This window comes from Parambassis ranga, chromosome 5 (assembly GCF_900634625.1).
Source record: "Parambassis ranga chromosome 5, fParRan2.1, whole genome shotgun sequence".
Classification (NCBI taxonomy): domain Eukaryota; kingdom Metazoa; phylum Chordata; class Actinopteri; family Ambassidae; genus Parambassis; species Parambassis ranga.
This window is the reverse complement of record NC_041026.1, coordinates 20,088,805-20,100,789: the sequence shown is the minus strand read 5'-3', so window position 1 is coordinate 20,100,789 and position 11,985 is coordinate 20,088,805. Positions and strand designations below refer to the sequence as shown.

At 39.2% G+C, this 11,985-nt stretch overlaps 1 protein-coding gene and 1 pseudogene across 2 annotated transcripts; one reads left to right on the top strand and one right to left on the bottom strand.

Moving 5' to 3' along the window:
- Positions 1 to 662: 662 nt before the first annotated feature.
- On the bottom strand, positions 663 to 9,429 carry arfgap1 (ADP-ribosylation factor GTPase activating protein 1). Of its 2 annotated transcripts, XM_028405986.1 has the most exons (13): positions 9,211 to 9,429; positions 8,040 to 8,110; positions 7,498 to 7,607; positions 7,086 to 7,257; positions 6,834 to 6,934; positions 6,656 to 6,742; positions 6,457 to 6,571; positions 6,319 to 6,375; positions 6,198 to 6,230; positions 5,277 to 5,333; positions 4,123 to 4,182; positions 3,545 to 3,597; positions 663 to 3,468 (listed from the first exon to the last, which is right to left on the bottom strand). In XM_028405986.1, the coding sequence occupies exons 2-13, from the start codon at positions 8,097 to 8,099 to the stop codon at positions 3,129 to 3,131; spliced, it is 1,245 nt and encodes a 414-aa protein (XP_028261787.1). In that variant the 5' UTR covers positions 8,100 to 8,110; positions 9,211 to 9,429; the 3' UTR covers positions 663 to 3,128. The 2 variants fall into 2 exon arrangements, with proteins under 2 accessions (XP_028261787.1, XP_028261788.1); XM_028405987.1 differs by lacking the exon at positions 5,277 to 5,333.
- Positions 9,430 to 9,959: 530 nt separating this feature from the next.
- LOC114435492 (ammonium transporter Rh type B pseudogene) lies at positions 9,960 to 11,405 on the top strand (annotated as a pseudogene).
- Positions 11,406 to 11,985: the final 580 nt, after the last annotated feature.

Sequence of the window (11,985 nt, the reverse complement as noted above, 5' to 3'; positions counted from 1 at the left end):
TACACAGGGAAAAAAAACTCAACAACGAAAGAAGACGCTGGCACCGCTGCTGGTGAAAACTTGAGGGGGCAAGCAAACGACTGCACTGAAGTTCACCGAGGTTACACATGAATGCATTTAACTCCACACTACACCTCATGCATGACATCAAAAATAGTACTTCTGACATAATTAGCTTCATCAACAAACACAGACATCATAACCCGAGCCCACATGTTGTACAGGCACAGAAACTGAGCTGAACTGCTGCTCTGGAAAGTTCAGAGTCAAATCATGTGAAGGGAAAAAAACAGATTAATTTCATTCAATGACATTTTCCACAGTTTTTCTAGCAGTAACCCCAACAAGACACTCGGCAAAAGAAAAGCTGGAATATTTTAGTACTAGAAGCTTTTTTGAAAGGTGAGATATCACAAAGCCCTCATTTTATCTCTAGGAAATTATGGGTTTTACAGTATGTGATGCCATCATAAAACAAAAAGAAATACCTGGAATAAAGTCAAGTGTTACTAATAAAATTCAAGCTGGTGACAAATGTGACAATTTACTGACATGTACATCTGGCTGTATCAGACAGACACAGAGCAAACAGAAAGCAGACACTGTTTAAGGCTTTTAACAGGACCGTACATTAACATGACTGCAGAGGTTCCAGGAGGGTGTTTTTTTTAAGCACTGCATTGTCACTGAACGCCACTTTGTTGTTACACACTTGTTACACAAAGACAAAATGAGTCATTAAAATGCAGGATTGATAAACAGGCAGTAAACTAAAGACTTTTAAGAGGTAGGATAACAGAGATGGAATTTATTCTTCACTTGTCAATACCTGGGATAGCAACATATTACTTTAATAAGCTCAGCACAAACACCCAAATAATAGACAACCCATTGCTCTGCAAGCAGCAAAGTAATCACTGGCTAATGATGCATTCACCAGAGCTCACACAATCAGATGCAAATCCAGCATGTCTTCTGATCATTATATAGACTTATTAAACAAGCGCACATAAATCCAAATCATAGTTTAATATGAGTCGGTTGCATCATTTATGAAGACCACAAATGCTCAGTTAGTAGGCAATAAAACAAACGGGATTACAGGGCACGAAAGGCCACGTAAAACTGGGCTACATGTAAACCCAGACTGCTTACTGTAATTTCATATGAATACCTAATATCACACTGATCACCACTTGTTATAGCCATTTGCATGTGCACTCATGATGAATGCTGAACACAGCTGCCATTTAAAATGAATGATGGCTGCTCTAAGTTGATTGAATTTATCTATAACAAGCGTGTGAGAACTATGACTAATTCACCAGCCAGCGTATAACGAGCCTCATTAATATGACCCCGCTATTCAGATGTTAATACAAGAGTGAAGAGATCTGTGACACCAAATCCTCACAGTACACAATGGCCAGGGTGTGATAACACTCGACACAGTTCACAGAGAGTGGCTTCATACACGATGAAATATACAATGACATATCAGATCAGCTGAGGTCACGAGTTACAGGCTAACAGGTTGGCAGTTAGAATATCAGCTGACAACAATCCAGTCTATACAGTCCCTTCCTGTGTCCAGTTATTAAAACCTTTACACTCGCATACACAACATCCAGCAAAGAGGAACGTCTATGTGAAATTATCCACAATAAACTCCATATTTAATCTTTAGAAATTATTCAGTCTTGAAAATAAAACTGCAATAATAAGAATAAAACTATTTATTTTGTTCATAATATAATCCACATAAGTAAAACCAGGCCTAACCTAAGCCTGGTTTAAACCACTTTACAAAGGAAGAGAGTCTGTGCTGACTGTGTGAACTATGATTTCACATCTGTTCAACCAGCATCTGTATCAGAAAAGATATAATAACAATAACATTACAGAGGAAAATATAGTAATGTATCCCCCCTGCCCTCCCTCAGAATTGGCAGGTATTCCAGGTATATTACAGTAACATTTTTACACTCCCAACATTTAGATCTACTGAAGGAAATAAACTGCTGCATGAAAAAACTGAAATAAACTGCAACCAGATGTTACTGAGAAAATCACCACAATGAATGAACAGAGGAAGTGATTTTTCAAAGGTATCATACATATCAAATTTGACAAAAATATAGGTTGGTACCACATACTATGTCCCTGAAGCAACTCAACGTTTTAGCGTTTTGGTAATTTTTGATAATTATTATTTATTAATGAATGAACATCTGAGTTGTTGCGTCCTGATAAAGTACCCGAGTGTTTACATGCACAAAATATTTCACCGTTATTCTGAATGACAATATATAACACTCAGGAAATTACACTGCTCACATTTTCAACCTGGAAAATGTAACATACAAGATTGGTCAATGTTATCCATGATGTTTTAGATGCACTCTTTGGAAATATAGTGCATTGGAAATACTGTCACTCTTGGTTTTACTACTTTGTCACACAACCTCTTTCCTGTTGACACTTAGACTTAAAATAAAAAATACAGTCTGCTTCAAAGGGACGACAGACACTGGAATATTTTGTGCATGTAAGGAAGGTTATTGTAATTGTATGCATGTATTTAAATCCTTTGACTACTTTGCAACAGGTTTATGGGAAGTATCTTACCGAATAGAAAATAATGTGATTGATGTTTAGTCAATCATACTGTATTTACAATCGTTTTTATTTACAGCATCAGATCTCATGCATCATTTTAATGTGGAGAATTAAATCCAGTATCTTTAAACTGATGATTCAGTGGGAACACTGGCTCATTCACCTTTACGAGTATTAGCTGTGGGGAGCACATACAGTTAAGTTATGATCTTATCTACACAGATTTGTTTTGATTGTTTTTGATAAATGACATTTACAGTAAAATACAGGACTGCAGTTTATTTTACTTTTCTTTGGATATTTGTTTTATAATAAACTCAAATTATCCCTGGGTTTCATTCAGTGTTTGTTGGGTGTATAATAAATATAGTTTCAATGCATTAACAAGACCTACGTTGATGCAACTCCCTTCCTGAAAGTGCCAGTGAGCTGATCAGAGAGAGAGAGAGACAGAGGGAAAAGGCCAGAATAGGAAAAAAGGTCAGAAGATGCACATGGTAGTGAGGTCACTACCAGTCGGCATTACCCCAGGCGTCCTCAGCAGGTTTTGTTGGACTCTTCTTCGTCTTACTATCCGCGTTCTCCCAGTTGTTGTCCCAAGCCTCCCAGCTCTCCTCTGTGCTGTGTTTGTTGTTGGATGCTGCTTCAGAGCCCCAATTGTCCCAGCTGTCAGAGCTCTTCTTTGCAGAATTATCCGCGATGGTCCAGCTATCACTGCTGGGAGATTGCGTGGCCTTTAAAGAAGTGTTGCTGCCAAAGGTTTCCCAGAAGTTCTTTGATATACCCTGGCTAGAACTGCCCTGATATCCCTCAGTAGCATCCATGTTCTGGTAGCTCTCTCCAACAGACCTAGACACAGAACTGCCTGTCAGTAAATTGTATAATGCTGAAGGATTTGTATGTCAGGGTAGGTTGTTTTTATTACCCATCTTCTTTTCCAGAGAATAGACTATTCAATTTTGCACCAGCTCCCTGAACCTAAGGTGCAGAGGGAACAAATTCGATTTTTTTGCAGGTCACTATGGCATGAAAACAGATGGATGGATAACACAGAAAACTAAATTTAAAGGCAAAATTTTAAATTAGTCGTAGAAAGAATAACTTATGACTTACATGCCAGTAAAAATATATTTTAAAAAAATTAACAGCCAGATAAAAAAACTGTATAACATATAATACAGACAGTAACAATGATTAAAGAAATATGCTATCTGACACTTTTATAGCACCAGAGTTCACTATAGTGGTACTCACCACCACAAAAATGGCAGCAAAAAAAGGAGAGATTACAGATTATTAGCATTTTTCAAACAGTCATCAACAGTGCAAAACCAGTCTCCACAGAGGGTTCCAGTGTTAGAAGGGGGAGCCTCCTCTACTGTTTTTACATTCTACTGGTGGCGTAGGAGGCCTGAGTTACAAGGTTTGGATCAGGGCTGCAGTTTCTCACCCCAGAGACTGGTTTTGCATCTGCACAGTGTGGCAGAGCTCTGCCCATCCTACCTTGCTTGCCAGCCCCGTGATGCTGACTGCCATTTCATCTAGCAATTTGCCATCTTTCACCTGGGTAAGCCACATTATTATTAAAAACTAATAAAGACAAATATCTCTGCTGAAATATGTTTTAACATTGAACATGTAGCAAAGTTTTGATTGTGAGGAGATGAATCAATTCTTTGTCATACAGCAGTGATCATTAAAAAGGGAAAAAGACAGACAAGTAAAAAAAAAGCACATTCAGCAGTTACCTTAAATCAGCAATGCCAACTGTACATTAGAAGACAAAAGCATTTGGTTTGATGTCTCTTAAGTCTCTGTGTTTTCAGAGAGAAGAAAACTCCACTAAACGCGGAGAACAAGATCGTCTTGTTAAGATTTAAGAAGAAAAGTTCTTATAGCTACACAGAACTTATTAGAGAACACAACCAGGGGCTGCTCCTTTGACAGAGTGAAAGCTGACCACTCACCATTACTGCAGGGGTGGTGGCAAATTATTCACACAGAGCAGATGTAAAAACTCAAAACACACCAATTTGGGAAAAACAATAAGCACATGTGCTCAAATCAAATGAGAACCCCCTAGCTGTCTGTCAGGTTTTAAACCTCAATGAGAAAGTTTTCTGTCATGATTAGTGGAGATTAGCTTAGCCTTCTGGCAAAATAAGACAGATGAATAGGAAAAATGTTTCCTTATCAGTAACGGGGCTTATGAAGTAGCGGTGAAGCAATTTTTGTACGATGGAAAATGGCTGATGTAACAAAAACATGTTTAGAATATATAAATGAAATGATACCCTGAAATGACACATGATATGTGCACAAAGAGTTTGGCTCCTAAAAATTTTTAAATGTCCTTTAATCTATATCCAGCAACAGCGCAGACTTCACATTGACTTAGACATGTTCTCAAATGAACAGTTCACAGCTGCATGCTTCTGCAAATCTCATGCCTGAGTCACCGACTGAGAGAAGCAGAAGTCTGATCTTTACTTATCTTTGAAACCACAAGCTTTGGCGTTTAATGTAAGCTGGCATGAAGCAGATAGACTAGCACAGACAGAAAGCAGAGAAAATAGCACATTCACATCTGAAGCTGTTCTTTTGCCTAAAGCACTCCAGCCCACCACCAAATCGACAACTTCAAACATCAATGTTACCTTTTCCTGGGTAGGTTTGATAACATTCTCATTTAATGTTTGTCCTAACTCAGTGGCCTAGTTGGAAGTCAGAGAGGAGAGTTCACTTAAATGAAACACAGTTTAACATTCATGGTACTGCAAGACACTGAGCTGCTTGTTCTGAGAATGTTCATTCCCATTCACCATGACACTGAACAGGCACTAGAGGGCATGATGGTTCAAAACGCTTGCAAGTAAATACTTATCTTCTTATCAAATACTAGCAGCCTTATAAAGGAGCATTTATAATCCATAATATTTAAATTAAACAGAGTTTGAAAGAATCTTCAAACCATTTCCCTCTATAGCACTGTTAGCCATTAACGACAAAACATGCATTGATGAATAACCCATTATCAATGGCTGTGAGTGAACAGTATTTATATTAGGGGTTGGAAAAAGTAGCATTCCTATCCCATAATATATCTGATCTCTCAATACAGCTACAAGTGGTCTGTTGAAGGTTATCCATAACTCAAAAAAAGATACCAAGTCAGACACAATGCCATGTGTTAGTGGGCAAATGCATATAAAGAGGATGATCACCAATATGTTGCAAAATGTTTAACTAATAAAAATGAAATAAATAAAAGTTAAAAAAATTATAAATTATCAAAAAACATGACGTGAAAAAAGCACCATGCACCTATAAACAGCTTTACCGGTTCTGGGGGAGCTTTATAGCCCCTTAACTACATCCAGAGAGGGCAAAAAGATATTAAAGTAGTAACACAGTTATTACAGCCTGTATATTAAAGAGATCAAGCAAAACGGCATACAGTAGCATACAATGTTAATCCTAACTACTCTGTACAACTGATGGAAGAAAACAGAGGAAACTTGTGTCAAATCTATCCCTGACAGAGAAAACAATTACTAAATGAACCTGTGACTACTTACCTTTAATGTTGCTTGGTTTGCCAGTTTACTTGTCTGTATAAAAGGAAAAAGTGCATCTTTAGAGGGCCTTTTTTTTTTAAAATTGCAAAAACATATGCTGTACAGTATATAATGTACTCACACTATCTTTGGCAATAGATGCAAATTTGCTTGCTCCAACAGTGAAATTGCTCCAACCCTGCCAAAACAATACATAGTTAAAGCGAGGCCCTCTACAACAAAATGTACCGATTAGCCAAAGGAAAGAAGAAAAACCTACTGAATAGAAAGAGGACATAGCGTTGTTCAGGAAGTCATCCTCTTTTTTCTCTGGGGTCACCGTGTTGCCAAAGCCAACATAGCGGTTTTCCTGATTACCACTGTAACCGCCTCCACTGAAGGAGTATTAGACATTATTTAAAACCAGTCCACTTTTACAACAGAAAAAGCTTGAACTCAAACTAAAATTTGAAAATTACCTCTGATAGGAGTTAATATCGTCACTTAACCAGTCTTCAAAGGCTTTGTCGTTGGATTTTGCCGAGTTCTGTCCAGGCCCTGCAGATCTAAAGAAATAAGTTAAATAAATATTAAATCAGTGCTCTGGTGGCTGTTCAGTATTTGGAATTTTCAAAAAAAGAAATTCTTTATTCCTACCGATGAGAGGATGAAAGGCTGGTCTTAGGTTGAGGTGATGTCCAGTTTCTGGCAGAGGACGTCTCCATGGACCACTCCTTCCCCTCTGCTAAAGTTGCAACCTGTCACAGTTTTGAAAAGAACACCGTTATATTTACTGATAACCTCCTTGTAAGGATCCATGAAGAATTCAGTTCAAAATTATGCAATCTTTTAAGATGTGGCCTTCATGCTGCAACAGAATTGAGCATATTTTCAGTGTGCACAGCTAACCTTGTCCCTGAAGAGAGCAGCAGCTCTGCTGTTGTATTTTTCCTGTAGAGTCCAGTTGGGGTCATAGTCGTCTTGGAGTTCAAGAAACATGCGGAATTTACCGTTTCCTCCCGCTTTCATTTTCTCAAGCTCAATATCTTTCCATTTGTCCATCGTGACTGAGCGGACAAAACTGCAGACAGAGCAGAACAGATGAATTCAACATTGTCAAGCTGTACTAGGTTATTGGTAATGAATGACCAAAATATGCCGACTGTTAGGGTAGGCTGTTCATATATGGGACATATTCAATCATGCATTGCCAGATGTCATCTAGAGGTTAAGAGCTTTATAGTTTGGCGAATTAAACAATCATCAATAAACATAATGCAATCAAAAAAAGCATCTCATATGTTAAGTCCAGTGTTCTTACCTGAGATGTACTCCCAGGCCTCTGTGTTTCCCAGAGCACTCAAGACAAATCCAAATGCCATACGTCACACTAACCCACTGAGGGTTAAAAGCTCCACACTCAAAACACAGCTGAAAACAAGAGCCTATGTTAGCTGGCAGTTATTATCACTATTTAAAAACTCATAGTGACTATGCATTTTATCTCAAGCTGTAAACAGACCGTTTTACTTTAAGACACTAGTGTTTGCAACTACTGAACACAAACTCCAAATAATCCAGATTCCTAGGACTAAATATTTCTACACAGACCAAATGCAAACCCTAATTGTCTATTTTTTTTTTAAACTTAGGTTGATCTACAGTAACAACTAGTGTGTCATCTAAATAATACAGACTTATAAAACATTCATTAAGGATTAGGATAGTATGAATATGACACGAGCATCTCAGACACCTGCTACCTTCTGTTTAAATTATTCCATTAGGTTCTATTGAAGTGACATTACTTAAACTGAGACATTAAATTAAACAACAGGAATAAGCTGCTGTAAGGATTCTTACGTTATTCTCATCTTCGGTTCTCACTTCCTTCAAAACTCTTCTTGTTCTTGGACTCGCCATGATGACCCACACTGAAACAGAAGTGTATAGGAGCTATTGTTGAAAGCAACTAGACTACATCCTAATAATAATCCCTGGGATTAAGTACCAAATTATTCAGCCTTGTTTTATGTTACCACTCTATATCTGTGGCCAACAACTGCATTACATACCAAAGCATTACTTGACACACAAGTAATCGTGTGTAAAAACATCACACCCGCTCATGAAAAGCATTCTGTAAATTTACTCAATGTTTTTCATGAGCGGGTGTGATGTTTTTACAGTCAAAAATGTACTATAAGAACAGCTGGACTTGTGGGAAAAATATCTTCCCTCATAAAAAGATCCAGCAGTTTTGAGCTGTTGCTAAATACAGCTTTTGTTTACAGTGCCCAGAGCAGGGAAAAAAGAAAAAAATATTTCAAGAGTAAACATTGATTTTATTTTGTAGCTGCTTTATTATAGTCCTTATTTAAAAGTTGCTTCATAAAGTCCTTCTACTATTACAAGACAAAAAAATACTTCATGTGACTTGTGTGTTCCTACTCAGCAGATGCTGAGATACACTTAAACAGTCGATGATACAGTATGAATCCTGATTTTGTATAGCAGTGCAATTCTCTCTGGTAAGTGTTGTTGTTTACTTAAAGGAGCACTCTTCTCAAAGCTATGCAGCTGGACCGGTTAGCAAATATGTCTGTGGAGACTATTGAGAATTGTGCAATTGTATATAAACATTTTGTTTAAGATTATCTTTACTAAACAACATCTAAATGCAGACAGCTATAATCCTCAACAGGAGTAAATGTACAAGGATCACGATTGCTTTGTGTTTAATTAAAATTAAATCATTGATGTTAAAACAATCGGCTCTGACACAGTTGCAGTCGTGTCAACGCTTTCACTCATCCGTTTACGTGTACAGAAAGCACTGCAGGCCTGAAACATTCGACAATTTTGCTATGTCTTGCTTCAGAAAATGATTACAAGCTGATCTCTAAATGGAACTGAGATAAATATATATATATATACATATATATATATATCAATATTTGTATGTATTGACGTGATAACTGACACTGCTGCATTAGCTTTTGAGTGTGGCAGCGTTAGCCGACTTAGCCGTTACCTGTCTGTGATTGACGCACAACGAAGGCGCTGTTTTCAGAGTCTGCAGGCTCCGTTTAATGAACTCCACGAAGGGGTTTCTTCTGTCGCGGAGGCACAGCAAATGTTGGGCTGTCACAGACAACGTCGGGCAGACAAAAGAGTATTTTCAAGACTGCTGATGTTAAACACCGGTGGCCATGTTCCTGTTTGCCTACGTTGGCAGTGCAATGTATCATGGGAGGCCTCTTCTACTTCTTTGTTAATTCCTTTGCCAGCTGTAAACTAGCCTCAAAGTGTGCAGTACCGCCACCTACTGGAGTGTAAGAAATATGAAACACATGAATTTACTCACCTGTTCCCTGCATGATATTCATCAGTTTTCAGTAAAGCAGTTGTAAGCATGATCATGATTATAATGTGTTTATAACCCAGCTGAATGTTTTGTGAACAGTTTTGTGTAGAATTGTTTAAAATGTTTATATTTGCAAATATTGAAAAAAAAGAATTCATATTGCTTTTGTTGTCTAATTTTTCTATCAGCTTTTTCCTTTTTTTGAGCTTTAAAGCTATTCTCAGAGATCTCAGAGAAGAATCTCTGAAGAATCTGAGGGAGTAAAGTACATATTGCACTGATTCATTGTTGTATAATAATGTCCTGTATGGGCTCATGGTCTTTGCCAAATGCTGTTAGCTGTTCTTATCTGATAAAAAGGAGGTATAAATTGGACGCAGAGGACAGAGCAGTGTGGACTGAAGCCGTGCATCAACATGACTGCATCAAAAGGTTTGAGGGTGCAGCTTCCTGTGTTGGTGTTGGTGTTGGAGGTGGTAATCATAGCTCTTTATGCTGTGTTTGTCACTTATGATGACAATGCCAATGCTAAGCTGCAGAACAATGAGACCAACCCCATGGAGAACTCCCTGTATCGCGACTACCCGTACTTTGCTGATGTGCAGGTGATGATCTTCATCGGCTTTGGCTGCCTGCTGGCCTTCTTCCGCTTCTACGGCTTCAGTGGGATGGTCTTCAACTTTCTCACAGCTACATTCGCCATCCAGTGGGCCATCCTGGTGCAAGGTTTCTTCCAGTTTTATCATGAAGGTAAAATCTACCTGGGTGTGATCAACCTGCTGAATGCAGAGTTTGCCTGTGCTGTGGTTCTCATCTCTTTTGGAGCTGTGCTGGGGAAGACCAGCCCTGTGCAGCTGCTGGTCATGGCTCTGCTGGAGATCCCTGTGTTCTCTGTGACTGAGTGGGCCGTGCTGAAATACATTAGGATCAACGACGCAGGCGGCACTATTCTGATTCACCTGTTTGCCTGCTACTTTGGTCTAGGGGTGACATTTGCGCTGTACAGGCCGAGGCTGAATGAGGGACATGCTAAAGAGATCACCAGTTATCATTCTGACATCCTGTCTGTAATGGGAACCCTTTTTCTCTGGGTGTTCTGGCCTTCATTCAACTCTGCTCTCACATTTAAAGGTGACGATCAACACAGAGCAATTCTGCACACTTTTATAGGTCTAAGCTCATCTACTATTACCGCCTTTGCACTCTCTGCAACTTTTAATAAGCGAGGGAAGCTCACCATGGCTGATATTCAAAATGTGACTCTAGCAGGTGGTGTGGCAGTTGGGGCTTCTGTAGACATGATGATTTCCCCTGTAGCCGCCTACGCCCTGGGCGTGATGGGCTGTACAGCCTGTTTCTTCGGTTACAAGTACCTGACCCCCTTTTTGGCCCAACGCATGCGGATCCAAGACCAGTGTGGTATTCACAATCTCCACGGGCTCTCTGGACTCATATCTTCCACAGCAGGGATCTGTGCCATCCTGCTAGCCACCGAGGAAACCTACGGGCCCAGCATGTATCAGACCTTTTCCCATCGAGCTCCCCCTGAGGGAGATCCAAAGCTGCTGGAGCTGCAGAAGCTGATTCCTGGACTGAAGCCGGGTCTGGGCCGCACTGCACAGGAACAAGCTCTCTACCAGGTGGCAGCCGTCTTCACCACCATTGCTGCATCGGCGATCGGCGGGCTGCTCACTGGATTGGTCTTGAATATGTCGTTCATGGCTTCACCCTCTGACGAGGACTGTTTTGACGATGAGGTTTTCTTTGACATGCCCTCAGACTTTGAAAGTGTAAAGCTGCCGATGAGCCCCATGAACTGTGAGGAGAACCGACAAATGAAATCTATGAAGAGCGAAGTCTGAGGTTTTTAAGCAGACAGTCAGATGTTAACATGATGTAACCATTGTGTTGAAATGTCATGTAATGTGTCCTATTTTTAAGAGGATGTCCATGAAATAAATTACATACATTATCATTGTTTTCTTACAAGGTGATTTAATGAAGTCAGTGAGTGTTCATTTAGCTTTATATACACTACGCTTTATTAACTCTTCTTCTGTGTTAAAGATCACCACACTGAAGGTGCTAATAATAACAGAAAGAAGAGATCAGTGAAAGTGTATCTACATTTACAGACCACAACGTGCTCAAAAACTCAAACAACTCATTCTATTGTTATTGTAGCATAAATGAGTGACTTTAAATGTCCACAGAGTAGCATTTGGTCAGGCAGCAGCAACAATAAAATTCATAAATACACAATGAAGTGTCAGAACAATATGCAGGAAGACAGGAAGTCTTCTTACAGTAAGATGTAAAGGTCATGCAGAGGGCATTGTGCCAGTAAATTTAGTTTGACCCTTATGAGGAAATGAGCACGGAGCACAGATAGCACATCAATAAAAGCGTCAATAACAGTGATTGGAGCTGTAAAAACAACTC

What these genes read in the sequence shown, in the direction of transcription:
- arfgap1 (XM_028405986.1), bottom strand. Translation starts at nt 8,099, where the DNA reads ATGGCGAGTCCAAGAACAAGAAGAGTTTTGAAGGAAGTGAGAACCGAA. An exon ending in AGCCTTTCATCCTCTCATCG is followed by an intron (nt 6,743 to 6,833) that starts GTAGGAATAAAG and finishes TTATTTCTTTAG; the next exon opens with ATCTGCAGGGCCTGGACAGA. An exon ending in CATCTATTGCCAAAGATAGT is followed by an intron (nt 6,231 to 6,318) that starts GTGAGTACATTA and finishes CCTTTTATACAG; the next exon opens with ACAAGTAAACTGGCAAACCA.